At 49.0% G+C, this 18,427-nt stretch overlaps 1 protein-coding gene across 1 annotated transcript in view; it reads right to left on the bottom strand.

Annotated features, from left to right (window-relative positions):
• The window catches only part of LOC119971465, a 258,981-nt gene that overhangs the window by 197,535 nt on the left and 43,019 nt on the right, over positions 1-18,427 (bottom strand). The window contains exon 5 of the mRNA XM_038807034.1: positions 5,719-5,816. Coding sequence (XP_038662962.1) covers positions 5,719-5,816 — 98 coding nt within the window. The remainder of the gene's footprint in view (positions 1-5,718; positions 5,817-18,427) is intronic.

The following is an 18,427-nucleotide window of genomic DNA, read 5'->3' as shown; positions in this document are numbered from 1 at the left end:
TCATCCAGCTGCTTCATGGCATCACGCTAGCATGGCACCTATCTTCAAAATTTTCAATTAAAGTCTTCCCTGATTTTAAAACTTTCTTCCTTGTTTCAAACCTGTCCATGGCCTTTCCACTCTATATCCCCCACAACTCATCCACTTGTGGCCATGCTTACAGCTGCCTGGGCCTTAAGCTCTGGAATTCCCACCCTAAACTGCTCCACCTCTCCATCTCTCTCTCCTCTTAGATGCTCTTTACAGCCAAACTCTTTGAATGAACTTTCAGTCATTAGCTCTAATGGGTGCAATTTAACGAAAATGAGTCTCGTTTTGGACGGGTTTAGCCAAGAATGACCCCACTAGTAAATGGGACTCTGCTTCTTTTTCGGGCCTCAGCAAGGAACGTCCCACCAAGGCCGCACTCAGGCTTACTTCCAGCACTAATGTGCTCCGCACATCAGGGCAGGAAGTGATTGGCCCTGAGCTCTGGATCCCCCACTATGGCCTCCTGATCCCCCAACGTCCCAACTTATCAATTAGGGGGTCCTCGAGCCCTTCCTCACCTCACCTCATAAGGCCAGGGTAAACCCGGTTCCAATCTCCAGAATGGGAAAGATGCTATCTGGGCAGCTCATCACTGCCAGCCTGGCAATGCCATCTGGGCACCCTGGCATTGCCAGGTTGGCACCTGGGTGTGACGGCCAGGGTGCCCGGTGGCAGTCCAAGGGTGATAGTGTCATGATGCCCAAGTGGCATTGGGGTGCCTACATACCACCCTGCCAGCGTCCAATTGCCCAAACCCCCGGTTCTCCTGACAGACTCCCCCAAGTATCGGTATGCCTGGTCCATGTTTATGGAAACTAATGCTGAACACCTCATCGAGGTCTCCGAGGTGAGGACATTAGATCCCGTGCCTTGGGCGCGAACATGTTTAAGTGTGCTTAGATGGGGTGAGCCCTAACGAGCTTTGTAAATTCCATAGGGGGTATCTCACAAGATTTACCGCCGTTGTTGCCTCCCGAGTCGGGCATAGCGAGGCCATTAGATCATGCCCAATATCTCCTGGTGTGTCCTAGTGTCAACATTTGTTGGTTTACTCTGACAAAGGTGCTATATAAATGCACATTGTTAAATTTGTTACATTTGTTTCTAAATATTTTGTTGATTCAATATCTTGGTTCTGTGTAACGTTAGGATCCCAGTTGATGTTAGAACTGGACGAGAAGATTCCAGAATGGAACCCAGGCTCAAAAAAACATAACTTTTTTGTAAAATAGAACTTGGAGGAACAGAGTCACAAGGCCACTAATTTATTTTAACAAGAAAAAAACATTTATTAAACATGAAGAAACTGGAATATACTAGAATACTCCTTTACTCCCCCTTTAGTTTACCAATTGCACATAGATTTTAAGATTAACACTGACTATGAAGTACATCTTAAACTACAATGACCTCATTAACACAAAAAGTCCCTTTTGAACAGACACAATGAATATAGTCAAATACACACACTCTGCACAGAACCCAAGTTAGTATTTGTGGATTTCTCCTCAGAATGATTATCACATGACTGCTCCCACTCTGAAAAACACACTTTAAAATCTTCTCTCACGATAATACTTTCCCTTAGTTGTTTGTGTTCTCAAATCCAGTCCAGGTCTTTCAAATTACACTTTTAAACAAAGTTTTCACTCAACTTTTAACCGTGATTCCAGCCCAGGTTTTACACCAACCCCTTTAGGATTTCTTTGTCTTGATTGCTGTACAAACTGTTCACAATTGCTTTAACTCTCGATTCCCAGATTCCAGTAAAATGGCATGAAACCATTAGCTCTGAAGTCTGCCGCCTCACTTTAAATTTGGTGATTGCAATTGTCTCTTTAACTCAGAACACTTGGGGCGCGATTTACCGGCCACGAACCACCGGAATCAGGATGGGCGCGACCGGTAGATACCGAGAGAGGCCTCTTCCAGGTTTCCAGGTTGTAACACCTCATGAGATTCGATCTCGTGAGACTTCGCGATCTGAATTCCTCCCACAATGGGCGGGACCCAGACTTGCAGAGTTAAGTGAGCTGAAAAGCTCACTTTTGCTGACGCCAGATCTAACCAGCACTCGGGATCTACTGGCCTCGCTAAGGAGACCCCAGCCAGGTGCCGTTTAACACTGGTCCCCACAAACAGGGACCAGGTGGAACAGCACATGGGGGAGGGGTGTCCCCCAAGCGATTGGAGGCCCCAAGGTGGTTGGCATCTGGGCAGGGTGGCACCCTGGCCCTGCTGATACTACTCGGGGATCAGTCCAGGGGTGCCCTGCACATATGAGGTGTGGTGCGGGAGGCTCGAGGACACACTAACAGGTGAGTTAGGGCGTTTCCTGGGAGGTGGGACGGAAAATCAGGATGCAAGATCTCTTCCTGCACTGACGAGTGGAGTTCCTCAGTACAGGAAATGCGACTGAGTGCAGCCTCGGAGATAATTACTCCCCGGTGTCCTGTCTCCAACTGCCAATACATTCAGCTGAACTCAGATCAGAAAACCTTCCTGCTGCAAAAAGGCCTCCAGTTTCAAAGCAACACCCACATGCTTCTACCTTTTATTTATTCTTCATGCTGTAACCCTCTCTAAGCACAATTGAATCTCTGTTGGAATTGAAACCAACTCCCACACATACAAGTACCTTTGTCCAGCAAGAATCTTACATTCAGTTTTACCCTTCCTCCCACAGAAACATTAAATTAAATCCACTTAAAAAAAACTAATTTCTTTTTTTTAAATTTAGAGTACCCAATTCATTTTTTCCAATTAAGGGGCAATTTAGTGTGTTCAATCCACTACCTTGCACATAGAATCATAGAATTTACAGTGCAGAAGGAGGCCATTCACAACATCTTTGGGTTGTGGGGGCGAAACCCACGCAAACACAGGGAGAATGTGCAAACTCCACACGGACAGTGACCCAGAGCCGGGATCGAACCTGGGACCTCGGTGCCGTGAGACTGCAGTGCTACCACTGCGCCACTGTGCTGCCCAAAGCTATAACGTATTTCTAATGTTTACCCATAAAAATATAAATCCCTTAGAACTATTTTGTTTTCCTCACAGTAGTTAAGCCTGTAAATTAAATCTGGGACATCATGTTAGCCTGTACTCACTGGTCTATCAGTACAGAGCATTCTACCATATATAGGACACATTGCAGCAAGCAGTGAGCTTGTCAGGTGTTCTCCATTAAGCTATGCATCAAAGTTGTATGCAATTGCTAACCCTCGCTCCAGTAACTCATACGTGACAGATGTAAGGGCACAAGTTTCAAATCATCAGCGGCTTTCATGATGCTGTTTCATCACCAAGATGACAGTATGTGTCGCTGAGCACAGTTTGACAAAATAAACGGCTTAATACATCCATTAAAATGGTAATTTCATACAAACAGGTTAAGCATTAATGGTGTTAGACTGCACAGTATAGCTAGAAAATTAAATTCTCTGATAGTTTTGAGGCCATCAATCAGGTAACCATTTCATGATTCTGTGACTACTACTTTGCCCCTGGGCACATTAAATAGCTTGCAGATAAATTGCAATCTTCTTTGCAGACGTTTGGCCATTCTCTATTACGATTGCATATTCCACAGCTGGTAGCTTGAAATCTGTGAGATTACTCCTGTTGCAGAGGCTCCCCTTGTATTCGAGAAGTTTTGAAGACTATTAGTGCCAGTGCTTTGTGAGCGACTGGTGATTTTATTATTCAAGAATGCGCCTGTTCTTGCATTTCAATTAGCATTTCACACTTAGCAAAATAAAATCAGAGATCTCGTTCACCCTCATGTTCAGATTAAAAAACTGGTTCCAAATTCCACAGAGCAGTGGAAATCGCCTTAAAACCCCATTTGTGTTACATATTACATCAAGTCTACAGTACAGAATCAGGCCTCTTGCCCCAACTGGTCCATGCTGGTGTTTATGCTCACACATACCCCCTCTCAATCCCCCTTTAACTCACCTTATTAGGATACCTTTCACTTCCTTCCAATCTTGTGGGTTTATCTAGCTTCCCCTTAAAATAAATCCATGCTATTTGTGTCAGCTAATCCTTTGTGGGGCAAGTTCCATGTTCTCGCCACTCTCTGTGTAAAGTAATTGCCCAAATAGTTTGATGATATGACCCCTTGTGCTCCTCCTCCAATGATATACTCAGTTCACAGGCATTGAAAAGTCACTTCAAAGAACATAAACAAGCTCATAAAACTGTCAATCCAGCAAATTTAATAGTTATTTTCAAGCGGCATAAACAATACCTTAAAGAGTTGAATCAATTAGTGAGTCTTAGAGCTCAGCCAGGCATTGGGAATGAAACCATCTGGAACATCAGATGTCTGGCCCATCTGCTCAGCTTATTTTTTCATTTGATACAGTTACCAGATGCCCTCTTTTTTCAATGCCCGTTTGTTTATTTGGACAAAATTACAAGATGTTAAGTGATTCTAAGTATTTGGAATGGGACATTAACTGGCTGTGTTTAATTGATGGTTTTGTGAGAATGTAAGAGGGTCAATTATTTTCAAAGGGAATTTTTTTATTTTTTTATTTCATGAACATTTCAATGACTTACCATTGTTATTATAAGACTCATGAATTCTGTACCTAGTGGATACTGTGCAAGTGAGGATGGAGGATGGATGGGCTCATGAGGGGTCAGGGGAGTTATAGGGGAGGATAATGAGTGAGTGGGGGATGAGGGGGAGAATGAGGGATGAATAAGGCTAATGTCTTGGTAAATGGAAGCAGGCTTTCTAATTTGCCAGTCTTGACATCTGCTCGCCTCTGTTGCCACCTGGGAAGGTGACGGCCCCAACATTTGCCTGAACTTGAGTATCAGAGACCAACATTTTGTGGAAAAGTGGTAATTTTCAGAAGTAGTGAATGAACTAGGAAATGGCCTAACTGACGGTTCCTGAACCAAAGATGAAAGTCTGGCCCTCTATATCAGAATTCCTAGTCCACTGCCCCATTTGGAACCTGATGTATCAGTAGAGACTGATGGACCAAGAGAGACAAAATACACTGATCTCTGTACGGGTGCATGTGGACCTCAACAGTGGGATCTAGGTTAGAGTCAGACTTGGACCTCTCTGTAATAGGATTTCTTACAAAACAACTCACCAATCAGACCCCAGGAGAGCTGCTGAGTCCGCAGTGGGGATAGAGGGAGAAGTATCCATGGGCAACCCTTCCCCAACAGACACACAAATGCCTTGAACATATATCCAAAATAGTGGCTGTACCTGGCTGTCTCATGTTAATGAGGTGCTCTGTATCTGCAATCGGCTCAATAACATGGGACAACAGGCAACATGATCTCAACCACAATGGCACGTCACAAACTGCATATTTTTAACTTCAATGGCAAATTCATTGCATAAACATACAAATAACTTAAATTTAATAACTTTTACAAGCTAATGCATTCATTGTTTCTCCTGCTAAGAGTTTTAATTAATTAATTAATTGTTTAAAATACCAGCTAAATATTTTAATTTATTAATTGTTTTGCAGTGAAACATTTCCATGTATTAATTGCTTAACATACCAAATATTTCAATTAATTGATTGAATGCCAAACATTTGAAAGCACATCCTTTCTCTCTGAAATCTTGGTTGAAAAGTATCTAATGTTCGCTGAACTGCTGCCTTTCTTTTCAAGTGAGCAGAAGTGTTATAATCATACCTTGTCAGACTCCTCAATTGCTCTGCCGTCAGCAATGGGGATTTAGTGTGAAAGTGAGGATGTAATTCCACCTCCGGGCTGACAGATTTCACCTTTGGCTGCATCAGGAAATAACAGCAATTATGATTATACAGAGCACCAAATGGGAAACCTCATTCAAACAATGATCAGAGATTCTGCCCCGCAGGCCCAGCTCTTAGACACAGGTTTTTTTTTCATATTTATTCTTTCACTTGATGTGGGCTTTGCTGGCTAAGCCAGCATTTACTGTCCATCCCTGATTACAATTGAGAGAATTGTGGTGGTGAACTACCTTCTTCAACTGCTGCAGTCTTTGTGGTGTAGGTACCCCCACAGTGCTGTTGGCATGAGAGGTCCAGGGTTTTCATAAAGTAGAATCCCTACAGTGCAGAAGGAGGCCATTCGGCCCATCGAATCTGCACCACTCCTCCAAAAGAGCATCCTACTTAGACCCACTCCCCCGTACTATCCCCGTAACCTCACCCAACCTTTGGATACTAAGGGACAATTTTACCATGGCCAATCCATCTAACCTGCACAACATTGGACTGTGGGAGGAAACCAGAGCACCCGGAGGAAACCCACGCAGACACGGGGAGAATTGGCAAGCTCCACACTGACAGTCACTTGAGGTCAGAATCAAACCCAGGTCTCAAGCGCTTTGTGGAAGTAGTGCTAATTACTATGCCAACATGCGGCCCACAATGACAGTGAGGGAAAGGCAATACTGTCCCAAATGTGTTCCAATCCTGGGCACCGGACTTTCGGAAGGATGTCAATACCTTGGAGAAAGGACAGAGACGGTTTCTCAGAATTGTACCAGGGATGAGGGACTTCAGTTGCACAGAGGGACTGGAGAATCCATAGAAGAATCCATAGAATCCCTACAATGCAGAAGGAGGCCATTCAGCCCATCAGGTCTGCACCGACCCTCTGAAAGAGCACCATACCAAGGCCCACTCCAGCCCTATTCCTGTAACTCCACCTAACCTGCACACCTTTGGACTGTGAGAGGAAACCGGAGCACCCGGAGGCAACCCACGCAGCCAGCGGGAGAATGTGCAAATACCACACAGTAACCCAAGGCTGGAATCGAACCCGGGTCCTTGGCCCCATGAGGCAGTAGTGCTAATCACTGTAGTGCTAATCACTGCCACCGTGCGATCCGGGAGACTTAAGTTGGTGTTCAAAATCATGAAGTATTTTAATTGAGTAAATAAGGAGAAATGTTTCCAGTGGCAGAGGGGTCAGTAAGGATACAGACTTAAGGGGCTGCATTCTCCATTTCTGGGACATGAATGCTGACGCCAACGGGGAAATCAGTGAACTTCACGACAGAAAAATCGGAGCCACACCTGCAACGATTCCGCTAATATCAATGAACTAGCACCAGCGCCACATGGAACACAATTAATTCTAATGGAAAACGGTGCCGGATTCACCGGGTCCGTGATTGACACTCAGGAGGCTGACAAGCTGCAGCCGCACATAAACGATTCTCCTCCCACACACTCACCATCCCATCCAAAATGGCTGTAAGGGGAGCAGCTCCACGGTTCACAGACGCGGAACTGCCAACCGTCATGGATGCAGCAGATGACCCTGTAATTGGTCTGGGAAGGAGGCTGCCAGGCGCCGCTGTCTGTCGTGCCTGGGCGCAGGTGGCAGAGTTGATGAGCGCCGTGGACAACGTCCTCCGGACTGGCATGCAGTGCAGGAAGAAACTCCACAGGGTGGCTAGGGTGAGTAGGCAGCACAATGCGGTAAGCCTGCTCCCCCACACACCCCTAACCCGCCCCTTCTCCCCCTGGGGGATGACCGAATCCCCACCCTGCCCCACATGCCAGCACCCATACCAGCCACCATGGCTGGGTGCCCTGGCCACTGAAGCCACCAGCAACCCTCCGTTGGGCTGCATGCGTCGGACAGTGTAACGCTCTTGTTTTATGTGTGTCTCCCCCCCCCCCCCCCCCCCCCCCGCAGGAGATGATGGCACATAACCACCGGGAACGGGAGAAGACAGGTGGGGGACCACAGACCTGAGGCCCTCACCGTGGCCGAGCAGAGGGCCCAGGATGAGACCGGCAGCCCTGAGGAACGGGATGTTGCTGAGGTGGAGTGCGGCCACGAGCGAGGAAGTGAGACCCCGCTGAGTTGTGCTTCCCCATGACACGTGTTGCGATACCTCACCCTCACCACAACACACCCTCACCCTCCACCACCAATACTCCCACGCCCACCCGCATACCACCCTTACCCCACCTCACCCTCCACCACCAACTCCCCCCTCCGCTCCGCACCCACCCCTGCGGCCCGCAGTCTAATCATGTATTTTGTCTTGTGTCTTGCAGGACCTGCTGGAGATGGGCGGGTCCATTTGGCGGCACCCGCCCCCAGCCAGTACCACAGCCGGAGCTCCTCAGTGAGCCGAGCAGTGATGGGAGCAGCTCGGACACCAGCCCTCCGCCCGAAACCCAGGAGACCCCGGAGCTCGGGTCAGAGGATGACAGTGATTTTCCATCACAGCCGTCTCCAACACCCTCCACCATCCCAGAGACACTCACCTCGATTGGACACTTTAGAGAAGAGGCTCCTGGGACACTATCTGGTGCGCACCACACAGTTTATCCGGTACAGCAAGTGGAGGTAGGAACTCCTGAGGGGGCCGGACATTTGGAGGGAGGCCGTCCAGATGGGTCCTGGACTTCTGCAACATACAGTCCAAGCTACAGTGGAGATGCAGTCACAGAGCCAGGTACTACATGAGAGGTTGTTTGTGAACTTCCAACACCTGCAGGTGCAGGTGGAGGCGTCCAACCACGTGCAGGAGCAGGAGGTGGTGCCGACCATGTGTGCCACCCAGACCAACACCGCACAGGTGGCATCTGCGGAGGAGGCATTGGGGGTGACGGTTTCGGCCATGGAACAGCATGTCCGGGTCCTGGGGCATTCCGTGGAGACACTGACCGAGACCCAGTACAGGGTTGCCGCCTCACAGGCAGCCATATGTCAGGGCCACCTGGACATTGCAGCGGCGCTCCTGAGCATGGCCCAGTCACAGCGGGCCATGGCTGAGAATGTCGGCGGCATTGCCCAGGCGCTGGCCGGCGTGGCGCAGACACAGAGAGGGGTGGTCCAGCCCTAGACGGAGATGGCGCAGTCACTGGCTGATGTTACACAAATGCCACAGTCGCAGCGTGATGTAGCTCAGTCCCAGATGGAGATGGTCCACTCCCTGTGCTGTATAGCCACAAGCATGCATACCCTGGTTGAGACCAGAGTGGGCCTCCATGACTGGCAGTGCCAGGTGGCGCGGGAGCCTCAGGGGGAAGCTCTGCTCGCATCCACTTCCCATCAGGCACCTCGAGGGAGGAGGAGGTGTTGGGGCCCATGCCGGAGTGCCGCAGCAGCTCGGACTTCCCCCCCCCCACTCCTGTCGCTGGTGCGTCTGGTGGGCAGTGGGTAGAACAGGGTGGCACCATGCCACCTGGGAAACCTGAGCATGTGCCTGACCCATCCAGGTTCAGTCACCCCAGAAGACGGCAGCCAACGGGAACCCTTGTCACAGTACAGGAGTCACAGCAGGCCACCTTTACTCCTGCTGTACCATCTGGGGATCAACCTAGATGTCGTGTTAGGGCCTATAAGGCCTGAAAGTTAGACACCAGTTGAGTTGGCACGGGTGCAGGGCACAGTTTAGTGATAGGGGCTAGGGCACAAACCTGTACATATTTGTTACAACGTGTCCCGATGCTCTGTCTGACGGGTGTGAAGGGTGGGCTGACTGGATGAGGGAGTGGGAGGACTGGTGCAGGCCCTGTGAGTGGCCAGTGCTCCCCACCCTCCTACCCCGCCCCCACCCCGCCGACCGTCCACACTACTGGCACTCCAGGGATGCGATGGGACCATGTGATGGAATGGTCAGCTCGCCCGCAGGGATCACCCAGGTGGACAGTTCAAATTGCTACTGTAGGTAGGAGTCAGATGTTGGCATACAATGTGCATCAGCAGAGCTCATCACAGAGCGAGTTGTCATCATCCTCCATCCCATGGACCAGACCCGCTGTTACTGCCAACCCAGGCCGCCACCCCGTAGTGCTGCAGGTATGTATCATGGAGGGAGTTCATGCGAGGGGTTGACCGGGGAGGGACCTGAGTGGCTGTGGGGTTGGGATATGGTGCCCCTGTCCCTGGCTAGTCCCCTCCCTCAACCCCCCCCCCCGGTCGGTGAACCCATGTCCTGTCCATCCTCCCCCTCCCCCGCATCCTCCTCGTCGGATAAGGCCCAGCCTTCATCGTCCCCCTCCAGCACATCGCCCCACTGCTGTGCGACCCTCTCAGCATCAAACTGGAGGACCCCTCCAGAACAGTCCAGGCACCTGAACCACACCTGCACCGCTCGATCACACTCCTGGTCGCTGCATGGGCATCGTTGTAGCAGGTCTCCACGTCAGTCTGTGGCCTCCAGATAGGTGTCATCAGCCACGACCGCAGTGGATAACCCCTATCATCCAGGCACCCAGGAGCCAACCCCTCAACCGGGGAGTGGGGACTCTCGAACATGTCAGGAATCACTGAGTATGCCAGGATGAAGTTGTCGTGCACACTGCCCGGATATTGGCCGCAGAGGTGAATGAAGCGCAGCTGGTGGTCACAGATCAGCTGAACGTTCATTAGGTAGTACCCCTTTCAGTTTGTTTAGAGTAACCTGTTACCCGCAGGCGCCTGTTGACAACTTGCATCCTGTCGATCACCCCCTGGACCCGGCTCTCCAACCTGGGCGGCTGCCACCTGCCCCTCTGCGGCACACTCTGCTGCTGCAGCTTCCACCTCCTCTTCGAGCAGCTCCGGCTCATACTGCTGCAGGACATCTCGCAGACGTGCGGCGAGCAGCAGGACCACGGCTGGTCGAACTCCAAAATCCATTGTCTGCAGAGGGGTGAAAGGCTGGCATGTTAGCATGGTATGTACCCCCGTGCCCGACCAAGTTCAACGGGCAACGCGGTTGTCCCGGTTGGCACTGCGGGATCCGGCCCCGCACCGCCATCTCGCCCCCCCCCCCCCCATCCCTTCACCACTGCCCTGTCGATGGCCAACACCATGGGGCTCCCTGGCCCTGCCACCCTTCTCTGATGCCAGGGGTACCATTGGCTGACACTGGCCTTGCTAGGGGCTGCCATGTGTGTTGCCCTGGGTGGTCCACCGGTGGAAGACGGCTGGTTAGGTGGGGAGTTTGGGGTGGGGGAGGTGCGGTGTGGTGGTGTGCGGGGATGGGAGCACCCATACGACCAGTGTCACTGTGCTGAAACAGGGGCCAAGTTGGGTGGTCAGTGGGTGTGAAGCAAGATGGCCACCGTAATGGCAGTCCCTTGGGGGGGGGGGGTGGGGGGGGGGGGTGGGGGGGGGGGGGGGTGGGGGGGGGGTCACCCCAGCCACTCGGCCTGTACATCCCCCTTCCCCCCCTACCCTGGCCCTGGCAGGGTCACCCCACCCCAGCCAGCACAGCCAGTGTCCGGACCAGCAGTCGCTCCCTCCGTGTCCTATCTCCTCTCTCTCCGCAGTCGCTCCCTCCGTGTCCTATCTCCTCTCTCTCTCTCTGTCTCTGTCTCTCAGCAGCCACCACGCCAGATTCAGGATTCTTAAAAGCACACATGCAACGCGCCGTTGGAAACTCATCAGAGGCACAGAATCGCAAATGGGCCTACTAATGAGATGTAAACGGTGTTTAAACTACGCGTGACTTGTGTCGCATTTAGGCCAATGAGATATAAACAGTGTTTAAAATACAAGTGACATGCGTCGCATTTAGACCATTTTCGAGGTGACCGAGAATCGTGATTTGGCATCAAATTGGCGCCTTACGCGATTTTGGCATCGGAAGCTATTCTCCACCTAATCGCATTTCCCGATTTCGGCGTCAGCTAACAGAGAATCCCGCCCATGATATTTGGAAAAGGAATCAGTGGAAAGGTGAGGCTTTTTTAATGCAATAGGCTGTTTTGATCTGGGATGTATTGCCTGAAAGGGTGGCAGAAGCAGATTCAATAATAATTTTCCAAAGGAATTCGATGAATACTTGATCGGGAAAAATCTGCAGATGCAAGGAGAATGAGTAGGGGAGAGGGACCAATCGAGCAGCTCTTTCAGAGAGTTGGCACAGACTCAGTGGGCTGAATGGTCACTTTCTGTGCGAGATAGGATTCAATGGAGATTTTTGTGCCTTGATATATTCAGGACCACATTTGTCAATTTAGTCCATGACCCAAATGAAGTTTCAATATGCATGCACTGTAAAGGACAGGAAGAGAATGCAACTATCTTAACATCAAGAACAGCAATCAGGTTACAGTTCGATGATTATTATGCCTCCGGAGCGGAAGGTTTTTTCCACAGTTCTATACTTTAGCATGTGCGAACAAAGTGACTGGCAAAGGGTAATCATTTTCCAAAGCATTTGCGTCTGGCAAAAATCTAACATCTAACTCTGACCTCCACTCTGGTGATAATGACTTTTTAACTTGGATGTACAACTCTTTGCTTGTAGTACATGGCTGCTGTTTATGGCAAGAAAGAAAATATTTTTCTTCGACTAAAGCTATAAATTATAAGCAAAATCTCTTGCTTAGAGAAACCTTGGGTTCCGGCCAGAATTACCACATCAGGAACTTTCAACCCTGCCTGGTTCTCAGCGTCAAGGAGGTAGCACAAATAAGATCCATACTTCCATAAATCAGGAGGGCGATTACAGAGCAAATTATCCTGAACAGCATTCGCACAAGAGTTATCTCCCATTCTTTTTTAAAAACATCTGGATCCTGTTTCCTTTCGATCATTCAGCGTCTTATCGATCCACTGGCATTTCTTGGCCAGTCTGTTTAGGGGTTTCAAAGGAATTGGCAAAAGAAGCAGAGGCAGGGCAGCACGGTGGCGCAGTGGTAGCACTGCAGTCTCACGGCGCCGAGGTCCCAGGTTCGATCCCGGCTCTGGGTCTCTGTGTGGAGTTTGCACATTCTCCCCGTGTTTGCGTGGGTTTCGCCCCCACAACCCAAAGATGTGCAGGGTAGGTGGATTGAACACACTAAATTGCCCCTTAAATTGGAAAAAATGAATTGGGTACTCTAAATTTATTTTTTAAAAAGAACCAGAGGCAAGTTGAAGAAAGCTTTTTTTGAAATTTTACACTCTGAGTTGTGATCCGGAATGTGCTGCTTCAAAGGACAGTGGAAGCAGAGTCAATAGTAACTTTCCAAAGGGAATTGGATGAATAGTGGAAATGGGAACATTTGCAGGTTTATGGAGAAAGAGTTGGGGGAGGGGGAGAAATTGGATTGCTCTTTCCAAGAGCTGGTACAGGCAGGAAGGGCTCAATGGCATCATTCTGTATTGTTGCAATATGCCATAACTCTTTGAAGCAAGGGAAAGAAGGTGTAGTCATTTACATTTTGTACACACTAGAAAGAGTCCTGAAGAAGTACATTCACTGCAAAATCTGTTCCTAGTTCACCTTAACACAGAACCAGATATATAAGCACCCAATGCATTAGCTCCTTATGAAGTTGAATGGTAATCAGATGGAATATACAATGGCCGTGTAGGTCTCTATAAAAACGAACCCCCATTGACAGCAGAACAGATGGACTCACGTTATTCAACACATTTATTATTAGGGGGATCTGATGTGTGTGTTGCCAGTCCATGTGATTAAGAAATTAAAGACATTGTTCATCTTAAAATTCCATTGAATATAAAAGAGTGAAGGGCGATCTAATTGAGGTGCTTAAGATGATGGGATAGGATAGAGAGGAAAACTATTTCCTGTTGTGGTGTAGTCCGGAATAAGGAATCATGTCAGGAGGCATTTTGTTACTGTTACGACCCCCAAAGGGACATGCATCTGCGTGGTATTAGATTTCTCTACTACACCTTGGAATACGTGTGCCTAGGGGGATCTCTGAGGCCCAGCCAAGGTCAGACCCCACTTTCACTGCATCTGATGGCCGCCGGAAGTCAGGAAGCTGAGATGACCGCCACACCAGCAGTTCCGTCCAGCGCCGCCAACGACATCAGCGCTGTATCAGCCGTCCCAGGCGCCAGGTCCAAGAGAGGACGAACACATTGCAAACTCTTCTTATACTTGGCGGGTTTTTGCGCACTTTTGGGTGGTCCTTCAGTTTGGACCCCACTAATTGGGTGATCCCTGATCACTCTGTTCGATTCCTTAGCCAATAAATAGGCGGGGATCTGGATGGCTGGGCGTGTCCTAAGCGGTGGCTGACCCTGTTTTTTACGCTTCCCCTGAACAGGGAATGGCACCGAAATGTCTGGGACTGTGCCAGTCGCTCGAGTACCAGTCCTTTGTTCTGGTGGAGATGGGCCATCAAATGCTGACACTGGGCCGCCAGACAACCACATACCGGCGCCAATTGGACCGGCAGCCTCGCAGGCCGAATAGCCCCAACTTCCCCACTCTTCGCAGGTGCACTACACGTCGCCCGGGACGGCTTTGCAGCCTCTGGACCCCCAAACTCTGCCCAAACGATCGAGGCATCAGTTGTCGGAAGACATGGTCTTATCTCCTGACTTAGAGGAAGAGAGAGCTGTTACAATTGTTGTGCTTTCTTTTTCTCTGTCTTTTCCTATGGCTCTGTTCCAATTATGGCAGTCAGTGGGTTTGCCCTCCTTTCTTTTGATATCTATGTTCTAATGCTCAGACTCGCCAGATATCAAATGATACCACCACAAGGTTCAACCGGCTATCGATCAAAGAGCCAAATACCAGTTGGTTAGTTCAAGGTCAAGGGTACTTTATTTACACACAATTAATCATGCAACATAAACACTACTAGTTAACTACACCTATCGACTAAGACAACCTGTACTTAACTTCAGGCACCGGGCTTAGGTCAGAGAAACAGTGGCCGCTGTCCGATTCTGGATCTATCAAGTCTGGAGAAGTAACTGCTGCTCAGCTAGGTTCATCCATCTGGTAGCAAACGTTGAACTTGGACTTGCTTCTGGTGTTGCTGCACTTGGAAATGGTCGTGGCCGGGGTGCCAGGTCCAAGAGAGGACGAACACATGGCGAACTCTTCTTCTTATACTTGGCGGGTTTTCGCGCACTTTTGGGTGGTCCTTGAGTTTGGACCCCACTAATTGGGTGATCCCTGATCACTCTGTTCGATTCCTTAGCCAATAAATAGGCGGGGATCTGGATGGCTGGGCATGTCCCAAGCGGTGGCTGACCCTGTTTTTTACGCTTCCCCTGAACAGGGAATGGCACCGAAATGTCTGGGACTGTACCAGTCGCTCGAGTACCAGTCCTTTGTTCTGGTGGAGATGGGCCATCAAATGCTAATCGGCCCCGTCAAAATGCTAATTGGTCGGAGTTTCGATACCGTCTGGACTTCTTGCTTGCAAATGTACATTTCAGGCTCTGAGCCTGCCTGAGTCTTGCCTTGTCCATTTTACCCACTAGGCTTTGAGAGTTTCTCTGTCCCTGGTTGTAAGTGGCCATCCCAGGTGGCTACACAATCTCCAAGGCTTGCACCTGCATTGTATTACATCCCCCCCCCCCCCCCCCCCCACTACACCTCGGAGTACGAGCTCCCCAGGAGATTAGGGATGGGTCTTCCCCCAATTTGGGGATCCCCACAGGATATAAACCCTAGCCTGGGAGTAGGTCAGGAGGACCCTGATGGGGAGTGGAGATTGAGAGAGTATTGTATTCGGGAGTAGTCGAATAAACCTGGTTGTATCCTGTCTGTCTGGTTACTTGTGAAGCCATTACCTTCGGTCACAACAGTTACACAAAGGGAAGTGGGAATCTCAAACATCCCTCCATGGAAATCTGCTTTGGCCAGGGGAGCCAATGGAGAATTTCAAAACTGAGATTTCCATTCGGCCCCTCAAGCTTTTTCCACTATTCAGTTACGTAGTAGCTGATGTGTATCTTACCTCCGTCCACCCATGTTGGTTCAGTAACCTTTAATACCCTTACCTCACAAACCGATTTACCTCAGCTTCGAAAGTATCATTTGTAAACCCCCCCCACCCCCATGCCAGCCTTACGTTTTCTGGGGAGGAAGTACCAGGTTTCCATTATCCTTTGTCTGAGAAAATCTGAATAGCCTGGTCCTAATTTTAAGGTTCTATGCCCCTGTTCTGGATTTCCCCCCACCAAAGTAAATTATTTCTCAAATCCTTCAATCATCTTAAACATCACAAATAGATCACCTTCAATCTTCTACACGGAATACAAGCCTAGACTATACCCGTCCCCTATTTTAACCATCTTAGACTTGGTAGCATTCTACTGAATCTGTATTGTACCCCCTCCAGGGCCAATATATCCTTCCCAAAGCGCATTCCTTCAATCATTTCCTTAGTCACAGGGAAAGCATCGAGACCCATGAAGGCCAAGAGCTTTCTGTTAAAAGCCAGATGAGGTCTCTTATGTGAATCATTCGAGAAACATTTTTTAACACTGCTTTACATTTAACCACTTGGGTAAACGGCTAAACAGGACAAAGTAAGATTCTTTTGTACCGGGTTGTTAAGTTCTCTTGCTCTGCCTGTGAATCGATGGGAAGATGTTTGTATTGATTAAGCGAGTGCTACTTTATTCTATTTTTGCACTTACAAAAAAGAAATCAATGTGGTGCCGTTCCTTTCAGCTGGTTTCCTGTGAATAATTTTTCAAGTAACTCAATTCAAGCTGTTTCTAACTGACCATTAGAAAAATGTTTTTGAGTTAAAATACAGAGCACAACAAATTGAGGAAGATTTTTGTGTCATAGAATAGAATCAGACAATGGTTACAGCACAGAAGGAGGCCATTGAACACAGCGAACTCATACCAGCTCGCTGCAAGACCTAATTAGCTAGTCTCGCACCCCCGCCGTGTCCCTACAGCCCTGCAAAATCTTTACTATTCTAACTTCATTCTGAAAACCTCAGCTGTCTCCACCCCTCTATCAGGCTGTCAGGCACTGGCTGTGCACAAAGTTTTTCCCTCATGTTGACATTGTTTCTTCTGCCAATCACTTTAAATTAGTGTCTTCTGGTTCTTGACCCTTCTGCCCAACATGATTTTGAACACCTCTATCAGTTTCCCCCTTCTCAACCTTCTCTTCTCCAAGGGGAACAGTGCCAACTTCTCCAACCTATCCACTGAAATCCCTATTCTCTGGAAACATTCGAGCAAATCCCTTCGGCACCCTCTCTAAGATCTTCAAGGTGCAATTCAAGCCTTCAGTTTCCACTTGGATAAAACTTAAAGTGGAAGCAAAGCAGGGCGAGAACCATACCAAACCCCCGTTGACCCTGCCCCAGTTTCTGGGAAAGCCTCTGATTAATGCAATAATTTAATAGCAAAATACGGCGAATGCCCGAGATCTGAAATGAAAACAGAAAATGCTGGGAAACGTCAGCAGCATCTGTGGAGAGAGAGAGACAGAGTTAACGTTTCGAGGCCAAAATCAGGTTCCAAAGAAGAATCATATTGGACTTGAAACGTTAACTCTTTTTCTCTCTCTACAGATGCTGCCAGGCCTCCTGTGTTTTTCCAGCATTTTCCGCTTTTACCTCAGATTAATGCTGTGAACATCAGGGACAATGCTCGTTGAGAACCCACCCGTCCCGCTTGGAGGTGAGTGCGCTGTTGTCAGTTGTAAGGATTGAAGACAGCTGAAATGGGAGCAGACTGATGGGTGTTATTTTTGATTGAATGTCTGCGAGGCCTGCAGGAACATGGACAGCCCCTGAAGTTCTCAAAGACAAGATGAAGTGCTACTAGATGAAGACAAATGAACACAAATAGGGGCCTCATGGTAGCATGGTGGTTAGCATCAATGCTTTACAGCTCCAGGGTCCCAGGTTCGATTCTCGGCTGGGTCACTGTCTGTGTGGAGTCTGCACGTCCTCCCCGTGTGTGCGTGGGTTTCCTCCGGGTGCTCCGGTTTCCTCCCACAGTCCAAAGATGTGCGGGTTAGGTGGATTGGCCATGCTAAATTGCCCGTAGTGTAAGGTTAATGGGGGGATTGTTGGGTTATGGGTATACGGGTTACGTGGGTTTAAGTAGGGTGATCATTGTTCGGCACAACATCGAGGGCCGAAGGGCCTGTTCTGTGCTGTACTGTTCTATGTTCTAAGAGGACGGCAAGCTGAAAATCACTAGAAACAGCCACTCAGAAACAATGGAAGGCGGCAACATCCGTGAGAGGATCCCATTGAGGACTAGAGAAATTAAACAACCTTACTAGGGCTGGCAAGGTAATAAGAGAAAACAACACTATCCAAGGCCGCATGGAAGTGGCATCTGCTTTCGGTGACCTCCATTTAGGACAGGACCGAGAGGCCCTCTCATCCCCTCGTCTTCACCTAGGTGCGTTCTTTCATCCATGGCAACCACCTAGAAAAATCCTTGCATGCAATCCAATAATTGCAGCATTCAATTGACATCACAGCTGCATGCGGACATTTGAGTTTTACTTCTTCTCTTGGTAATTCTTGTCTTTTGCTTTGAGCATCAAAGAGAAGCCTGTGGAAGACAGACGGTAGACCCCTGAGTGTCTCCCCTCTCACTCGCTAATGAGGAAGAAGTTCTCAAAATACTAGAGAGGGTTTGAGGGACAGGTAATTAAGAAGGCAAGTGACAACTTCAGGCTGACAATGGCACAATGCTTCCCATC

The sequence above is a fragment of the Scyliorhinus canicula genome, chromosome 1 (assembly GCF_902713615.1).
Source record: "Scyliorhinus canicula chromosome 1, sScyCan1.1, whole genome shotgun sequence".
Classification (NCBI taxonomy): Eukaryota; Metazoa; Chordata; class Chondrichthyes; order Carcharhiniformes; family Scyliorhinidae; genus Scyliorhinus; species Scyliorhinus canicula.
Note: the sequence above shows the minus strand (reverse complement) of the source record. Positions and strands in the feature narration are given on the sequence as shown.